Raw genomic sequence first — 20,725 nt, forward strand, 5'->3', positions numbered from 1 at the left:
AAATACTTAACCTTGGTTAAGATTTCAATGTTGACGACGCCGCCGCCGCCGTCGGAAAAGCGGAGCCTACATGTACAATGTTTATGGCTATAGTCTCCCTCTGCTATGAAGGTGAGACAAAAATGGGAAAAATATAAATACAGAGCGCATCTCCCCAAAAATGTCTCTCTGACAAAGGGCTGAATTGAATTTTAAAATGTGGTAGTATTCTCAATCAATTGTAGAGGAGTAGAAAGCTTATTTCATAATCTACATGTAACTTCTATGAAAATTTCACTGGTCTCACTTCAGCAGTTTTGAATACACACCCTGTTACATAAAAGTGGTGCATTTCACCCCATTCAAAGTTTACAAGACTGCTGTATTTCTGCATTTTAATAGCATGATAACCCTCATTTTACCATCCAGGATCTGAGCAGGGAAATTTACGTGATCTATCAGGACTCATTATTTAACCTGGTCATGATCAGAAGGGTAAAAACCATCAAAAATGAAGTTTTTTTGTTTTTATTTTCATGATCAGTGCATCAACTTGATAGAAGGGCAAACCACGAGTGTATCATACTTTGCAAAAGCAAACATTACTTGTCGAAATATTTTTATTTTTTCATTCAAAAAGGTCCGGTGAATTAACTTTAGCCCATTAAGTTAATAAAAAGGAATGACATCAAGAATGCAATATAGTTAAAATTGAGCATCAATTAAACATACATAACTTGTCTCTATCATTGTGCATATTCCTTTATCAAAATTGAAATGAATTGTTACTGTCAAATACTGTTTTTGCCCTTCCGAACATGCGCGATGTTATGATTTGATGAGCTTGGTTATATCTTGGAGAATGATCAAATGGGTTGATATGCTAGGCAGTGAAGAATATAAGAAGTGGTAGCAGTGCTGCATGTATGCAAACTTGGAATGGGCTGAAAAGGACCACCCTTACATAATAATGCTTACAAAGTATCAATGCCTAAGTATTGAAAAGCTTGTTTTCAAACAGTCAAAGAATATTTCAACGAATATACCATGTGAATAGAAAAAAAACTTTACACCTCCAATTTAAGGTAAAAATATGTCATGAACACATGGCCGAATGCAGAGATTTTTCACTAGGGGGGGGGGGCAGCATGTGTAAACTTTAAAAAAAAACAATCAAAAGCTAGGGAGTAAAACGACCGAGCTTGCATTGGGGCGTTTTACATTTTGTCAAGTGAAATTGAAGGATTTTGTGCATACTTTTGGTAAATTTTGTGAACATTTTCAGTAAAAAATGTAAGTTTTAAAAATTTGTGGGGGGGGGGTAACTGCCACCCTCCTGCGTACAGCCGTGCATGGAGGCATAATCATTATATACGGCTGGAAAGAGTATCTTCCTACAAATAATTTGATAGCACATTTATGTGGTATGTCTTCACACGAAGATAATTCGTTGCAGTGATGTAAATTTTGATTTGCACCAAAGTAAGGCATGACTGCAATGAATGAATCCAGATTTTTATGATGCCATAATCCTACATGAGTTAGTAAACATATTTGTACATCCCTTGTCAATACAGTTAAATTGAGAACTAATAATAAACAGTGTTTAAAAGATTAAACAATTATAATGTAAGTTATTTGAATTTGAATTTAATGCAACCCTTGTAGGATTATGACATCATTGACATCTGGATTCATTCATTGCAGTGTCATGCTTTACTTTGGCACAAATAAAAATTTACATCAGTGCAAAGAATACCTACTGATCATCCCAGCATTAACACATACCCCATTGATATGGTATCAAATTATTTGGAAGAACATACTCTTTAATGCCATTTTTAATAATTACGTGTTCGTGATGTATTTTTCCGTAAATTGGGGATTCGAGATGTTAAGTTTTTATTGAACTCACCCAGTATAATAATAATATAACATGCTAAGATGGACAATATTTCAGTCCCATTCAAGATTCCAATATCTTCATACTGATATCAATAAATGTAAAACAAACTGAAAGATGGATGTTGGAATGGTTTAGGAATTTTGTTTTTATGTAAGTCCATTTCAAGACTAATAAGATTTTTCTGATGAGTTTTAGCTATAACTCCTGAAGGAGTGCTCCTGTATTGAAAAAATAGAAACATGCATGATATCAGGGTACTTTTCCTTTGTATCCAACTTACCGCCTTTGAATATATCCCAGTGGATGCATAACCAGCTATAGTGTGTGTGTCTTTAACATCAATGGACAGAGATGATACTGAATTCTGGAGCATGGCGTTGGTATCTTCATCTTGACTCTCAAAAGCTACATCAACCAAGAAATTCATCTCCGTCTTTCCTTGGCTTTGGGTGTACTGTTGTAACAGACATTTTGTGGTATACTTGGCAATGTTTTTGTTCTGAGACACAGTGAAGTACAGGAGATACCTAAACTCTTCCTTCCTAGGGATCACTACTTCCTCAATCAGCCTCTTAAATTCATTGCGATCTGAATCATAGAGAGAAGCAAGATAGACTGCAGCCATGTACTCCTGGAATAGTTTATGAGGAAAGAAGAATGTTGACTGCAGGTAGCGACTGCTCTTATCATGAATGGATGAGAGCTTTTTCTCCTGTGACAACACTCCTACTTTGCATGCTGTTTCCACAGAGTCTGAGTACTGTTTAAAATCTTCCTCATTGAAAATAAGGTTGTTTGATTGCAGTCCAGTAAAAGCAACCTTGGCAATTGGTTCCAGGGGTTTCTCAATTTCAGAGCGATATGTATTGAATAATGGGCTACTTAAATCTGGGATCTCTTTCTGGACATAACGCACCTTTAGGAATTCAAACACTTCACGGAATATTTCAGAGAATGTTTGAAAAGCCTTCAACTCTTCTTTCTTTTTGTCATCAAGTTCTCTCCACATGTGACAGAGCATAGATATGTAGATAGGATATGGCGCCATATTCTCTGATATGATATCATTGTTTTCAAACAATTGAATGAATTCATCTGCTGTAGCCTCAGTGTCTTTGAAGTAATTGCGAATGTAAACCATTGCATTCTCCCTGCTAAAGCCTTCCACGTGGATGAATGTGTATAGTCTTCTTAAACTATCATTCCATCTTATTTCATTGGCCTTCCATGGACGGCTTGTCACCATTACAGGGCAAGTACGAAGTTCATCTGAACAAAGAATATCTTCAACTGTGATATCACCTCTCTCCAAAGAACGTACATTTAGTTTGGTGTTAGTTCTTGTGTGCATAGATACACTTGCTGGACTTGTTTCTGATCCAACTTTGAACTCGGACTGAGCACCTTCCGAACCTTGCTTGGTTTCAGTGTGCTGTACAACCTTGCCACTAAACTCATCTAATCCATCACAGGCAATGAATACCTTTTCTGGATTTGAACGGATGTACTCTGTGATCTGACAGGCTGTTGCTGGATTGTCCTTTGAGAGATATGACTTAACTATCTGACCAATTGTGTATCGCTTGGCTTCACGCAGAGGGATAATGAGTACCCACACAAACTTTGACAGATCTGGACTATCGTTTATCCAGTCCCATGCAATCTTAGCCAAGAATGTGGTCTTTCCAGCCCCTGCCTCTCCTTGGATCATGATCCGTTTGGGGAACACTCCATTGATTCTGAGATTAAAGAGATCCTTATACTCAAGTTGACTCCTTTCCTTTCGTTTTTCTTCTTCCAAGAAAAGGCTTGTGTACATATCTTCGAATGGCACAATAGAATCAGGATCTAGTGGATCAGCTCTTATCATACAGAAATCAGTCCTATACTTGTCTTGGAGCTCATCTTTACATCTCGTGATCAGGTCAGGGGTAAGTGGTTTGGTCTCTGATACTGGAATTTTCACAGGTGTACCTAGAAAAAAAGTGACACACATCTTTTAATTTCAAAATCATATAAACAGTCATAGACAAATGAGCACAGGCTCCTAGCTATCATCTGATTTGTATAGCCTTCTTTTAAACTTTTCAATCAAAATATCTGCTTTCTAGCATAAATTGAAGTACATGAAAATTCAATGACAATCTTAGCCTTTTTTTCTATTTTAGTGCTGATATTTCAATTTCAATTTCTTGTCACAATCACAAAATGACCTCAAGTAAATCCAACTAAATATCTCATAGTGTTTACATGATGTATGAGTGAAATCATGATAAATACATGGTAGAAAAGGGTAATGGATCATCAATGGCGGCATTGATTAAGATCCTGAACCCAATTCAGACACCCGATAAAACAAGTTTGCACACTAATTTCTTCTTCTAATTTCTTCTGATTCATAACCTTCCACCTGCCAATTTGCAATACCAAGTATTTTCTTTTGCCATTGCAAATAGAAAACATATTGTCATCCTGCCTATTCAACTTGGTGTACGGGTATTTTGTTTTTAAATTGATTTCTTAAAAACGTCCATCCTGATTTTTTTTCTTACCCTCAACTGTCGGCTCTGTTAATAGATTCCCAGTAATCAGTTTCCGAGACAGCAAAACTAGACCACTCTTTTGTAAAGCCGCTGCAAGATGAGCCCTGATGTTTGTGTCTGGAAGCTGTTTATCCCTCCATCTTGTGAATACTGTCATCAAAGCATCAGTAGTATCTTGTGTGTCTTTCTTTATTTTATCAAGAGTCACAAACGAGATCTTCAGGTTAACGCCAATCCTCTTGTAGTAAGTAGGTCCAATTTCCATTGACAACATCAAAAGTTCTTCCTCACTGACGGTACTGTAAAATGAATGATAAATATCAAGAGCTAATATTATTGTGAACCATTATTCAGCACCAAGTATGAAAATGATCACCTACAGGTATTCCAAATACTGTCCAGTTTACTTCACTTGGAGGTAAACTGTCAGGCAGCATTTGCAAAGACTCTTTAGTCAAATATACAAAAACAGTTGAAATGTAGTTTTTTTTTCTTCCTCTGGGTGGTGATACCATGGGCAGGGGGACGAGTCCCCATCCCTCAATTTTCTAATTATTATTTATCAACTTTATAGAAGAAATCGTTTCATCCCCTCTAAAGTGACACAAAGTCTAACAAAATCCCTTCTAAAAATGTTTATAATAATCACATTACTTTAACTACTGGCAATACATGTATGCACATAGCACCTGACCAAAGGTCAGAAAAACATTTTCATGCATGACATGCATCGTTCATCACTATCTTCACAGTTTATCAAAACAAATGGGGAACGAAGAGGGCCTACATGGCAGGATTAATAGACTAGAACATGTGGAAGACAATTTTTGGTATGGTGCTGCATAAACTGTTAACCAAAGTAGCAGCACATCTGAAAACTTATATTCTATAATACTTATAGAGTGTGTCTTTGATTGTTTTATAGTAAATGACCTTTTCCAGAGAAAAACACTGATTTTTTTCTATCAAAAAATACATAAAACCCTAATTTCTTTATCTTAATATTCAAGAGTATGATATCCAATGATCAATATAGGTTTATATTTTCTTAACCCATTATATTCTAACAGAGTAAAGACAGAGAGATCTTCAAAGATACAAGCAATCTGGTCACATCCCCAATAATTTGTATTGATTTGTTTACATACTGTGGTAATGCTGACATGTCTACTGCTCCTGTTGAAGTTGATGCTCTTGAAGTTGTTGCAGTTGTTTGTCTGACATCTTTAGCATTTAAAAGAAAGAAATATAAGACATAAAGATGGCAATATATCAAAAAAGGGACTGGGCCAGGATTTTACATTGCAATACACTTTCCGGATGGATATTGGACAAGCAAAAAACAAGAAAAAAGGTCCTCACTTTCAAAATGGAGGAGAGGCACACCTTGGGTAAAAAATGCATAATTATTTACATTAAAATTTTGACATGTTATACATGACATCATTGGCTACCAGACCATGCCAGATTATGTGACTATGGAGAATACCCCTTTCTTACAAGAAAAAAATATTTCATCAATTGTGGATGTTGAGTTACAAACCTTTACAAACCTTTAAACTGTCATACCCAGAAAGGGAGAAAGTTATAAATGACAACAAGCCACAAAAAGAATGTTGAAGTTGATGTCAATCAATATCAAGATCACATAACACGTCTTTCAAGTGCCTCCTCCTCCTTCAAAGAGGAGAGTGGTAGAAGCCCGAGTGTGACAATGATGCAGTATGGTATAGAGAATGTGAGTTGAGAGGCAAATATGACCATAAAGCAAGAATTCAGGATGACACATTATCAACTTTGAAGAGGACAGTTGTTATGAAATTAATCTTGTTTTTTTGGTTGATGGTATTTTACTCTTGAACATCATGCCAAAAATACTTTCATACATGTAGTTGAGATAAATGTTGTCTTTTTGCACTTGTCATGTGCCACTCACGTTTTGATATAGGAGGGTACCATTTTCCATAGAGGTTTGATTGATTTTGACTATATGTGTTACATAGGCACACTATTTACATACATGTATGGGTACTCACAGTACTCCTGGACAACTACTTGGGCATGAATCCAATCATAAGTGATAATGGTCAGAAACCCATGTCCAAAATTTGTCATGTCACTCACACACCATTTTTTATCATATCTACTAAACTGTATAATTCAAATCAAACTGGTAGTGGCCCATGCCAGTCCTACATTGTATAAAATATAGTAGTCATGATTGATTCATAACCTTTAAGTTTAAAGATATGAGCCCTTAACCCTCTCTGATTGCTGTGTCACTCACGTTTGAAAATGACCAATTGTAATAGTATTAGAAATCTTTATGAATGTCCTTCATTCAAGAAGGCATGTTATGCACATTTTGCAAGCAAACCAATTATCATACTGATCCCTGATAATTAAAATATTTTTCATTTTTAAAACTAAAGACATGAACAAATGTAATTAACCAATGTATATTCATGTTGTCTATTAGATATTATCATTATCTTACCTGTTGTTTTCTGGATTAGATTCCCAGCTAGAAGTTCTTTGGACAATCCCCCTAAGTCACTCTTTTCTAATCCTTCTGCAAGAAGAGCTCTGATATCTTCATCTGGACGTTGTTCATCTCTCCACCGTGTGAACATTGTCATCAATGCATCCTTGTAATCTGATGAATGTTGGACAATGATATGATCAAGTTCAGCAGATGAGATTCCCAAATGTATCCCTAAATCTGAATAGTACCTCGGTGGGATGAGCTGGGCCAATCTCAAAAATTCTTCTTCGGTGACAGAACTGAATAAAAATATATTGCAAGAGACGAATGACAGACAGACAACACGCAGACGCCATTCGTATCCCTTTCTAGTCTCGCTTTCACCTCTAGTCGATGAGACAAAAAACAGCCCATTAAATCCACACCCCATGTTTGTCAACAGAGTAGTACATTCATGTAAATATAGTCAACAATAAAAACAATTACTGGCATTTACAACAACATAATAATAATAACAGTATATTTACCCATGGTAGTCACTTCAGTTCCGAAAACTGTTCTCCCAGCGGCCAATATCATTATTACCCAGCTGAGCTAAGCTACCTATTCAGGTGCACACAGCTTTTTGAGGAATTAATTCTTAATGTATCCATTTACCTTACCTGGGTCGAGTGCAGCACACTGTGGATGAATTCCTTGCTGAAGGAAATTATGCCACGGCTGGGATTTGAACCCACGACCCTCTGTTTCAAAGTCTGGAGACTAATCCACGCTGGGCCATGACGCCCCAAGTAAGAGAAATAATGTATTTTCTAAGATTATGATAATTAAACTGTAATTTCCTTTGCCAGAATATAGCATAGTTTCCAATGCCGGTTCCACATGGAAACGTTGATGTTCATAAGGTTCCATGACATTGTCTCTGGTGAAAATTGTTCCCAGTTTGGGATTCATTTGGGGATTCAGTAGGAGTTTTCATTTTTTTCTCTTCAATTTGAATCTTTTGGGGTTTTGATTTGAAAGTAGGTCCAGAGTTTGGTCGGTCCCTGACCACTGTCGATCTGGTAAGTTAAATCTGGATCCATGCAGTTGGAATTAATGTGTATTATTATAATATTACATTATAGTGTAAGAATATGGTGATGTGCCTTCTTCTTACGCTCTAGCTCTCTGCGTTCTTTTTACCTCAACTCATCCTTACCTTCTATTATTCTTTTCCATTTCCATTCTCATTCAATAGGTCTACCCACACAAATTCTGGAAGAAATAAGAGGAGAGTGTATTAAAATACTTGTGCTGTTATGTATATTACACAAGACCGAGCAGTACACCTACAGACACATTTTTGCTAACACGAATTACATACTAACTTTAATCAACACTACTGTAGATATTTCCTTAAATGACAAGTCCACCCCAACAAAAACTTGATTTGAATAAAAAGAGAAAAATTCAACAAGCATAACACTGAAAATTTCATCAAAATCGGATGTAAAATAAGAAAGTTATGGCATTTTAAAGTTTCGCTTATTTTCAACAAAATAGTTATATGAATGAGCCAGTTACATCCAAATGAGAGAGTTGATGACATCACTCACTCACTATTTCTTATGCATTTTCTTATATTAAATATGAAATAGTTTGATTTTCTCGTCATTGTCATGTAAATGAAGTTTCATTCCTCCCTAAACACGTGGAATTCCATTATTTTAACATTTTGTGCTTCAGGCAAGGAGGTCCTAATTGCCAAATTCGTAGAAATTGAAATATTGTATAATTCAAACAATAAAAAACAAAAGAAATAGTGAGTGACATCATAGACTCTCTCATTTGGATGTAACTGGCTCGTTCATATAACTATTTTGTTGAAAATAAGCGAAACTTTGAAATGTCATAACTTCCTTATTTTACATCCGATTTTGATGAAATTTTCAGCATTGTGCTTGTCTGATTTTTCTCTATAGATTCAAATTATCAACATTTTTCTGAGGTGGACTTGACCTTTAAATCATTAAGAATTCAGAAGAATTTTTAATGAGTAATTTAAATCCATTCAAGGTAGATGCCTTTTTTATTATTCTGTTCAGAGAATTCCAGAATTTGGGTCCTGTGAAAAATATAGTTTTGCTTGAAATTTGTATTTGTATTTTTGTATTTATTTATTTACCGAAATTCACAATAAAAACATAAGTGTACAAAGGAACATATAAAAGCAAGATATATATAAAAAAAAATATCAAGTAAGAATAGATATATACAAACAAACAACAATAACAAATAGACATGTGAAATCGGAAGGACACCCGGTTCAGCTCTGCCCATAGACAGTACTGTTCTTCCACGGGGTCCAAGGATTTAAACATAAGAAATTAAGAAAATTTAATTAAAAAATTACTAAGTGATAGTCATTATGAGTGTCTAGTATTATATGAATGCAAGGCATCATTTCTCATAAATTTCTTTTGTAGGACACAAGGTACACTATTTCTATCTAGCTGATAAATGAATTTGGAATAACTGTAAACGGTCAAAATCAATGACATTAAGGACGTATCAGGACAACTACCCCCTGGACAATTACCCCCCGAGAACAATTACCCCCCCGGACAACTACCCCCCGGACAATTACCCCCTGGACAACAACCCCCCGGACAACTACCCCCCGGACAACTACCCCCCGGACAACTACCCCCCCGGACAACTACCCCCTGGACAATTACCCCCCGAGGACAACTACCCCCGGACAACTACCCCCGGGAACAACTACCCCCGGACAATTACCCCCTGGACAACAACCCCCCGGACAACTACCCCCGGACAATTACCCCCCCCCGGACAACTACCCCCTGGACAATTACCCCCCCGGACAATTACCCCCAGGACAACTACCCCTCGAGGACAATTACCCCCGGACAATTACCCCCCGAGGACAACTACCCCCCGAGGACAACTATCCCCAAGGACAATTACCCCCCCAGGACAATTATTTTATTCTCGAGTATCTTCGAATCAAACGATCACAGCTGACAGAAGCCGTAAAAAGTCGGCTTCATCTGCAAATCTTAATAAGTAGGCTTGTGTCGAAATAGAAAAATCGGAGAAGAACAAAGAAAATTTGAGAAAAAATGGAAAATAATGAGTAAGTTCTGAGCATTTGAAATTTTGAATATTGCAATCACTAATGCTATATAGATCATCCCACTGGCAATGCGACAAGGATGTGTGATGCCACATGTGAACAGCTTTCCCTTTGATGGACTATCAAATACCCTCAAAATGTCTCTTTTTGCTTTCTCTTGTGGTGATACAAACTTATTATCCATGATGCATTTTATAAAATCTGTATTACATGTCCTCCTATAGAAAGAACACATGATCTACTGATAGATGTGATAAAAGAGGCATTTTAAGTGAACAAAAACGAAAGTAATGGGGAGAGTTGTTTACAAGTGACTTCACGCATCTTTGTCGCATTGCCAATTTGAGAATCTCTATAGCATTAGTGATCGCAATATTCAAATGCTCATAACTTTCTCATTATTTGTCCGATTTTTATCAAACTTTCGTTGATCTGTTTCTTTGATTTTTTCTGTTTTCACACAAGCTATCTTGTTCTAAAGCTTTCATTCTCATTTTACTATACCATGGCGGAACACTTATCTATCTCTAAATACATTTTTCCATGAACGATCAAAATAATTTAAAACTTTCTTAATAGTGATACTCAATTTGTCCTTCACTTAATTAATTCGATGTAGTGTCGAAGTATTTTCTATTCACAATGTTTTTTTTTTATGAGTTTTATTTCCAATTTACATTTTAACATAAATATCTAAAAAACAGATACATATTCTTTTATACATTCATATAGATAGACACCTTGCTAGGTTGAAGTAATATACAACAGATCCTATTCAAATAGAAAGACAAGCTGATGAAATATATAAAGTACATGGTCAGCCTTCAGGGACGCAGTGTCCGATTGTGAAATTTCCTTGAAATTTTCTTGAAGTTCTGCTTATTTGTTATATATCAAGTTTAGAACAAAATTTTAAAGTGATATTTTGCGAAATTATATAGGCCTATTCGCAAAAAGAAGAATGTCTGAATGTATTTTACGTACACAAGTCTAACGCCAAAATGCCCAGGTCAAGTAGCTTATACATGTAATTCGAGATTCTGATTTCTTTATCATATTTCTTGAACTTCCTCACAATCGTCTACTCTTATAGGGTAAATTTCAAGCGTCAAGAATAATTTGTAACGTAAACTTAAATGTTAAGGATGGTATACGTCACCTTAAATAAATGAGAGATCGAAGTACATTAGTTCAAAGATCAATAATTGCAGATATCATACGAAAACCTATTTATGCTGACCTCGTATCATATTATATTGCCTATCATATTGAACCATTGTTTACACAATTCAAAATCTGGACGACGTTGGTCAAAAGTCACAGATGCAATGGACGCAGTTGAATCTGTCTAGCTTGTTGTATGTTTGGTGTTTGTATTTTTTTTTAAATATAGTTTCTTTGTTAACCCATTCATGAGAGTAGTTGTTCGGGGAAATTAAGATAATCCTTTATTCTTCAAATTGATAAGAGCTGTATTTTTTGTTAATAAGTGTTCGATACTATAAACAAATTGTATATGCTTAACACTGTCATGATTGTTCATTTGTATGTAAACCACTGTATTTGATTATGTCATAACGTTTGCAATTTAGTACTTAGTTTCCTTCTAATTACTTTCACCCTTAATGGTAAAGCTACATGGTGATCCTTTGCGTCTATTATCTTTACTTTAAAGTTGTTAAACTGATTATATTACGTTAATAAAGTCACGTTTTAATCTGGAATGTGCACCAATTGTTTCATAATTCTTAGCTTCTTGTTTTTTGAATTGTTTTAAATAGCAGTTTTATACTTGTCATTGTTAGTGTTCATGGTTGCAATATCGACTTTCATTATTTCTACCTATGAAGGTGTCTTTTTAATATTTTATCTATTTTCCTGATTTTTTTTCATGAAAGTAAACCCAACATCAATAAAAAAAATAAGATCAGTTTGAATCAGAGATGTTTAGCATTTGTGATTATTATGTGTAACCGTGTCCTTTCATGAATGTTCGATTGTTTCATGAAAACTTAAAAATAAAAGGTATTATGAGGGATGCTTTATTATCTAATGCATATGTGCGCAACTGAATGGGAGGTTTGGAGGCGCAAGCACTGAAGTAAAAAAGGAAAAAGAAACAAAATGAGAGAGTAAATAGAGAGAAAGAGAGAGAAAAGGAAAGAGAACGTTATTAAGATAAGACGAAGTACAAAATATTTCGAAAACCTGTGCCACTGGCCAAGACTTACAATAGGTCCCGCTTGATTCTAACATCGATGCTGGAGAGGAGGAGGGGGATGGATTATTGTCATCGGGGGGTAATTGTCCTCGGGTGGTAATTATCCCGGGGGTAGTTGTCCGGGGGGTAGTTGTCCGGGGGGTAATTGTCCGGGGGTAGTTGTCCGGGGGGTAGTTGCCTGGGGGGTAGTTGTCCGGGGGGTAATTGTCCGGGGGCCCGTTGCAGAAAGAGTTGCAATCGATTGCAACTCTAAAAATCATGCGCAACTTGATTTTCAACCAATCAACAGCGCGCATTTGGGACTTGCGTTTGATTTTTTGACTTGCGTTTAAACGCAACTCTTTCTGCAACAGGCCCCAGGGGTAGTTGTCCGGGGGTAATTGTCCGGGGGGGGGGGGTAGTCGTCCTCGGGGGGTAGTTGTCCTCGGGGGTAGTTGTCCGGGGGTAGTTGTCCGGGGGGTAATTGTCCTCGGGGGGTAATTGTCCTCGGGGGGTAATTGTCTGGGGGGTAGTTGTCCGGGGGGGTGATTGTCCAGGGGGTAACTGTCCTAGAACCCATTAAGGATACGTTTTGACGAAACAATCCATATATCTAAAGGGCACATTACATATTATCCTATTACTTTTTTCGGAAGTAGAAATACTCTGTTGAGTCTCGTTTGAGAGGCATTTCCCCATGCAAGAATCTGATAATTATTAAAGATATGGTAAAATCAGGGACCTGGGAACGATTTTTTCAGTGGGGGTGCTGAAAGCTCTCCTCAAAGGTGGGGGGAGGGGGCACAATTGAGTTTTCCATAATTACACACACACACACCCATCTAAGGGCACCACACACACAAACACCCCCCCAAACACACACACACATATATATATATATATATATATACATGTATATATATATATAAATATGTGTGTGTGTGTGTGATTCCAATTCCGACTTAAATACTGGACAATCTAGGCACTTTTTGTAATTATGCTTTGGATAGGTATATACATTTGATGCGAGCGCGAAGCGCAAGCAGAAACAAAATTGAGATTTCAAACCCCACCAAAAAACCGAGAGATTCTAAGCACTTTTCTAATTATGAAGAGGATTGGTAGTATATAACTATACAATGGATGCAAGCGTGAAGCGTGAGCATAAATAAAAATGAGATTTCAGACCTATAAATGGGACATCTTAAGCACTTTTCTAATCATGAACAGGATGGGTATACAATTATACGATTGATGCGAGGGGAAACAAAATTGAGATTTCAGACCTATAAACGGGACATTCTATTCATGTCTTGTTAATCAAGAATGTGATGGGTAATTTGATATATTTTTATAATAATAATGTGAGCGCAATGCGCGAGCAGAAATTTTCTGATATTCTGATCTGATACTCCGCTCTAAATGTAATATGGTTTGAACAGATAAAAAAAAATCAGACGAACATAAGAATAAAGATTTGATCAAAATCTGACAAAGAAATCAAAGTTATAGCATTTTAAAGATCAGCATTATTCCGGTGAGTTTTAAGCATGTCTTCATTAATATTCAATGAGCAAACTGATGATGTCATATCCCCACTTGTTCTTTTGTATTTCATTATATAGAATTAGGTTTATTCAATATTTTCCCTTGAAGAACCAAAAACATTTGCAACTTATTTCATTATAAAGGAGACATATCATTTACACTTGTTTGAAAAAAATGAAACAATTTGATTCCATACAAGATAGTGGGAATGTAGCATCTTTAACCCACATGGGCGGAAATCCCAGAGCGGACAAGGGGGCACAATATCATATGTCCCCCTCCTATTTTTTGGCCTTTCATTATGGAGAAAAATACATCACTTGACAATCAAAATAATACATGTATTTTTGACTAAATGACCTTAATTTTGTTAGGGTTACAATGACCTAACGTTTAGGGTGATAAAATTTTTTTTTGGCTTGTCAAATTTTCCGGGCCCTGGTCTCCCCTACCTTTGGGGACTGATTACCGTCCATGTCAACTCACCTATTAAATATTCATGACGACATGCATATCGCCATTTTCATAAAATATTGCTGAAATTTAGAATTAAATAACTGAACTATTTGTTATCAGATTTTCATAAAATTTATTTATTTTTATAAAATGTCTTTGATTAAATATTTTCAGCCCGGAGTACCTCCTAAACAAGCTGCGTATCTGAATAAACATGCGTGCGCGTGTTAGAGATAGACCTAGCATCTGGGCATTCTAAATATATTTTTTTTATTATAACAATCAACAATGCGAGCGCGAAGCGCGAGTAGAAAATATTTGATATTCCGATCTAAAAAAGGATGAATTTAAACACTATTTTAAGTACTGTGTCGGAAAATTCTGAAGGGGGGTCTACAAAACGTCGTTTATTTTCATTACATTTCTGTCATTTATCATACCTACCACTAGCTTTCCAAATAACACATGCAGCACCCCCAAATGGGCCAAATTTGATTTCAATTGTCTGACTTGTAACTATTTTATACAAAACACGGGCGGTCGGGCGCGCGCACACTTGATTCGACATAAAACCTGAAAGTTTGAAGTCCAGCCACACCCATGTGTTCCTCCCTGCTATCGAGTAGTGTGTAAACTATGGTTATACGTATCGCAAGCGACCACGTCTGTATCCGAGTGCCGAGCTTGATTGAGTCGCGTAATAGGAGCGAAGTTCATGACGAAAATCTCGCGTTTGAGAGCTGTATACCCCATTTTTCCTTATCATCAAATCTCTTCTCCCAGTAATACAAATCCTATTGCCCTCAAGCATGAAATTTAAGTATAGAAACACCTGTTTCTTGACCTCGGTCCGAAGATAATTCACCCCAGCATCTACGGTCACAGCAGGGGGCCACACACGATGGATTGCAATGTGTTCCGGCGAGCGCATGGAGTTCCATGTATACACGCGTTGATAGAAAGTTTTTCTTCCTTTCTTTCTTTCTTTCTTTCTCTCTCTTCCTTCCTTTCTTTCTTTCTTTCTTCCTTCCTTTCTTTCTTTCCTTCTTTCTCTCTGTCTGGCTGTCTAATTTTTTTCTTTCTAGACTTATTTTTCTTCATCCACCCCTTTCTACACCTCTAAAGAACGTGCATTTGCCAATCATATCTGTAGTGAGGCCTATAAATGTCCTTTTCTCAAAGTTGAGGTGTAGGCCTATACATAGATAATACGTTTGCGATTAAAAAAATAGTTACAGGCATAGTTTGTATTTAAATTATGAATAAGACTTTGGGGTAAAAAAAATGATTTCATATTTTTGTGCATATCAGCAGCATGATTATTATACTTTGTATGTTGGTATGCCATTACTTCTATTTTTCGAACGTTAAGACTGTATCATTGCGCGAGTGAACCCATTTTCTTGCTGGACGGACAGAAACTATGCATGCATCGCGGTCCTTGCATGCTAAGCATATCGTAATTTTTATTCGCTTACTTTCCTTATTTCAAGGTCGATTTTCTTCGTTCGAAATTGAAAATGGACTAGTATTGGATGTCTGAATGTAATATGCCTTTGAAAACGTGATTAATATCGAATACAATAATTTCATTCCGAAGATCCTTCTACAGGCAGACAAGTCTTACGTAATAGCACAGCTGTTGTTTATCATTTCGTCCTTGGCTCACGCTCATTTAGCTGGCCCGTGATGGTGAAATCGAGACAAGGGGATTACCTGGCCAAGATGGGTTTATCGGGGTTGGAAAAGTTGTTTGAGATATTCCAAACACAAATCGGGGTATGAAACCGCAGTTTGCAGTCCGAAGTGAGGTCGAGAATCAAACGGGAAATTTTCGTAATGTTATTGAAATATGTGAAAGACTATGTAAATGATTTGCAAGTTTTGGATGTGATAATTATGTACATTATTACAACATATTAAAAAAAATACAGGGGGAACCTGATTTCGCGGAAGTGCTGCCTCTGGAAAATAATACACGCAGCACCCTCAGGTCCCTGGGTAAAATTAATGCACAATACAACATGGATAGCGCCTGTGCTGGAAGAACCTTTTTAAGTTTCTTGATGACACCGATATTTCTTGCAACAGTTTTACAAACATTGTTGATATGAAAAAGATTTAAAAACAATTTGAATGTTTTGATCTGGATTTGTCATTAAAACTAATGAACTTTTAACTTAAAAATTCTTCATACATGTAGTAAGCCAGCAACTTATTCAACACACTATTGCCTACATGTATGTTATTAGAAAATTAGAAGAAAAAAATTCTAAGAACAACCAGAGCTTGGAATTTATTGGATCCTACTCTAATTTAAAGAACAAAATATCTGTAGAAAGTTTCAGAGCAGCACTCTGACCCACATGAAAGCAGCACGCTGGCGATTCACAGTCTACAGCCCTACCGGTAACTTCAGAAAGTTCAGTAGTGAGAAGAACTATTAGCTGAGACCAGTAGGATCTGATCAGAAAATTGGGATCGTCCCAGTTTACAGGGGCTGTCTCAGTTTTTAAAGATTTCTCAACACAAGAAATCTATGAAAGTACATTCATCTGTCAAGTGCCGACATCAATTGAGTGCGCTAGTCAAAAAAAACATATCAGGATTCATAACAAGATTCTGAATACCGTAATTGCCATCTGTATGATCTAGATCATGTATGTAGATCTATGTCCTCAGGGCCAAGGGGGTATTCTAAAGTGAAACAAGTGGAATGCCTCTGGCCGTCTCACCTGCATCACATGGTTCAATATAGCAGCAGTGCTGACTTTGAATTCTACTCTAACTCGCACTGTTACGGCGGCTACCAGTCAAAATTAGTTCCCAAAATTTACCTTTAAGAATATATGAGTAACACCCCTATTAGGCATGTTAGGAGTGTAACCCCTAATTTGCATATCTGTGGTCAAGCCCAAGGAGTGGGCATCATTCTTGCACAAAGAGCTCATTGCTTAGAAAAGGAAAGTTGGATGCAGTTGCTATTGAAGAAGCTCACAGCAAGTTGACAAGAAATTCATCATTTTGGGGTATATAACAGTTGGTGAGTTTAATTATTCTCATTTATTATATTGCATAATGTTGTAATTAGATATTAATGTATTAATTGCAAGATTTCACTTAGAAGATACATATTGCAAGTTGGTCAGTAATTCTACCAACTCTCTCATGGAGTATATATATGTTTCTGTGATGCGAGATAATTATGTGTGCAGCATAATGGGCACACCCAGCAAGATATAATTTACATTTAATGTATGTTCTATTATATGTATGATAGATTCATTTTAGTTTAAGATTCATTCAATCCTTGTATATTATCTGGGATAAGTTGTTTCAGTTATAGATTATGTATTCATTAGTAGCATCATTTTATATATCACATATTGTGTATATAGTCAAGTTAGGGAAAGAAGTGAAAGTAAGTTTAGAGCGAGAAGGAGTTTATGACTCATCATCATACTCTGGACAGTGCTCGCATCTCCTCACAAAGGGAAGCCCTACACTGTGCATTCAATGCATGCAATACACCAATACCAGTGTGTGTGAGGGGATGCAGGCCACTCTCTGGCTGGTGATGAATCAGACTCCAGAGCAGAGTTTCAGAGAAAACCACTGTTTGAGGATCTGTTCCTACACAAACTTAATTCTCACTGATTCAAGTCAGTGTGAATGGGGTTTATAGGAATGTCATTTAGAGACAGAAATGAAAGTTTAGAAGTTCTTATTAGCTGTTGTACTACGGAAAAGTTAAAGGAATAATTCATGTGTGAAGTATACATGTATTTAGTTAATGTTTATGGTTGATGTTTAATCTCTTTGTCTAATTTATAGAATAGATCATGAATAACAAGTTATGATCAGTGCATCATTAACGCATCTAATCACTATTTAGAGCCCAATTCACATTTGAAAGATAAGTCCACAAATAATTTACTTTGGTTTATATTACATTTGGTGTTTACTATGAAGTTAAACAAGTATAATATCATACATACAGTATTCATGTATGTAAGACAATTTAATTTAACTTATACAATTTACTTATTAATTTATGTTTATGTTTATTTGTTTCAGCTAACCACACACACACACAGTGCCACACTCACACGCACAAGGTGGTACACACACACCTACACCTAAGTCATATAAGCTCAAGCAGTGTTCACACATTACGTTCAAGTCGTGTTCACACGCAAGTTTATGTTAGGAATAAAGTGACACTTCGACATTTGGTATTGCTCGTCGATCTTTATCCATTGAATAAATGCAACAAGGCTTTATTGGTTGGAACTTTAAGACAAGGTCTTCGTGGTGATTATTTAAGCGTCGTGGTGACTTTCAAGTTCGTGTGCGTTAGAACGTTATAGTTTCCCTCCGTGTAGGAAGTTTATTTCGTGAGCTGTAAACGACCCTACACGCACAAGATGTTCAGTGATACATGGTTACTCTTATGTCCACTTTTTATGAACTAGACCAATAAACTTACAGAGATATGATGGTTATTCAACAAAGAAACCCAACATGTTCTAAGTTCATTGACCCTAAATGACCTTTGACCTTGGTCATGTGACATGAAACTCTAATAGGATGTTCAGTAATACTTGATTAACCTTATGGCCAAGTTTTATTAACTAGGTCCATATACTTTCTAAGTTATGACGTCATTTCAAAAACTTAACCTCAGGTTAAGATTTGATGCTGACGCCGCCGCCGTCGGAAAAGCGGCGCCTATAGTCTCACTCTGCTTCGCAGGTGAGACAAAAACTGTCCCTCTAAGGCTCTATACACGGACAATCTCAGTTTCTCAAGACATGATTTGTCCTGGTTTATGAGGATATCCTTTTTTTCTGGAACAATCCAAATTTTTGGAGCAGCGCTTCTATCAGTGTTACTTTACGTTACTCCTGAGAAATACGATTTTGAGAAAAAATTGGTCATGTGGGATTGTGGCCGTTGACCATGTTGACCCACTCACACAACATGCGAGGTTAGTAATAATAACCTCGCACAACGCTTGTGGTTTCATAGTGGACTTTGACGTTTTCATTCATCACACGAATGTGAGGGAATGAAAAACGCCAAACGTTTCAGTATTTATCCACTATCGTATTATTATTTTAATAATTAAATTTGTCTTAAAAATGAATTGGAAATTGTTTATAAAAGTGTTTTTATCGCTTACCTCCGAGTCTCAACCAGGATACTCCGTTCGATCCGTCCTTAATACTGCGGTGGAAAGTACGCAAACAACAAGCGAAAAGCAATTTTTCGTATCGAACATTCTCAATTCAAGTCGTCAGCGCATAATAGGAAATTGTACCTAAAATCAACAGGTTGCATCTCATGTATATACTTATTGGTAAAGTACGCCATCTTTTGACAAGATGATGCTGAAAGTGGATTGAACGAGCAAGAAAATAATGCTGATCGCCTAGAATGCAGCTAGCTTGCAAGACCGTAAACAAAGGTACGGTAGGCACTTAAGAACCAAGTTTGAAAGGACCCTCGTAAAATTACGTCACTGTCGCGATGAATATTCATTAGATCGTGGTCGTGCGTGTTCAATACAAACTCTCTGCATGCATGCACTCAGTGTGTATTGAACACGCACGGCCACGATCTAATGAATATTCATCGGCGAGAGTGACATAATTTTACGAGTATCCTTTCAAACTTGGTTCTTAAGTGCCTACCGGCTTGGTGAATAATATCGCGCGCCCTCTTTAGGCAAAAATTGATATCCACACTGAGCAGAAGTTATCTACGTGAAGATCACGAAAAATGCTCTTATTTTATTAAAAAAAACAGCAAAGAGAATTCAACGAACGATCCATATGGTTCGGTAAGTGTTATAGAACAAGTAGAAATCTTAGCTATGATGTAAAGTCATAGTTATTTTCGTAAAAAGGGTGTGAAAGATTCACGTGCACCAGGTGCATATGAACACTTCACACACGAGACGATTTGAAACCATGAGTGATGTTGACCCGGCCCAGGCCTCAGCCTCGTGGGAAGACCCCCTAACTAAGGCTACAAAACAAAGGTTGGCAATTACTACAAAGCAATTAATGGAAAAAAGAACATGTCGATCATCTCACCTGCATGACCTGCAGCTGCAGTATTATCTGATCATTCTTTCCAGGCCCAGTCGTTGGCCAACAACCTGACATGCCTGACGTGATTCGTGATGAACTTGACCGTCGACGACTCCGAGTCCAATTCACCCATGGGTTCAAAGCATCTCGCGTGCGAAGGAATATCAGTCGAATGCAACGCGACACACACGACACAGTTAAACTTTTCTGGGCTTTTGCCCACATAAAATATTACTTAAAATTTTATATATCACATTCTGCTATGACACTTACCGAATCATTTAGATCCTTCTGTGACTTCTCCTTGAAGTTTCTTTTAAAAAACATGTATATTTTCTTGATCTTTAGTGAAGATTTTACGGAGATGAAAA

General features: G+C 36.7%; 1 protein-coding gene across 6 annotated transcripts in view; it reads right to left on the bottom strand.

Moving 5' to 3' along the window:
* The window catches only part of LOC121416792, a 37,899-nt gene extending 17,424 nt beyond the window's left edge, over positions 1 to 20,475 (bottom strand). For 5 of the 6 annotated variants that reach the window (XM_041610278.1, XM_041610274.1, XM_041610276.1 and 2 more), the window contains exons 1-5: positions 8,115 to 8,276; positions 6,926 to 7,212; positions 5,577 to 5,652; positions 4,438 to 4,727; positions 2,166 to 3,859 (exon numbers count right to left, since the gene is read on the bottom strand). In XM_041610278.1, coding sequence (XP_041466212.1) covers positions 2,166 to 3,859; positions 4,438 to 4,727; positions 5,577 to 5,652; positions 6,926 to 7,212; positions 8,115 to 8,146 — 2,379 coding nt within the window. In that variant the 5' untranslated portion in view covers positions 8,147 to 8,276. Of the gene's footprint in view, positions 1 to 2,165; positions 3,860 to 4,437; positions 4,728 to 5,576; positions 5,653 to 6,925; positions 7,213 to 8,114; positions 8,277 to 20,357 lie in introns of those variants that run through there. The other variant, XM_041610273.1, reaches the window with a different exon arrangement.
* Positions 20,476 to 20,725: the final 250 nt, after the last annotated feature.

Source organism: Lytechinus variegatus, chromosome 6 (genome assembly GCF_018143015.1).
Source record: "Lytechinus variegatus isolate NC3 chromosome 6, Lvar_3.0, whole genome shotgun sequence".
In the NCBI taxonomy this organism is placed as follows: Eukaryota; Metazoa; Echinodermata; class Echinoidea; order Temnopleuroida; family Toxopneustidae; genus Lytechinus; species Lytechinus variegatus.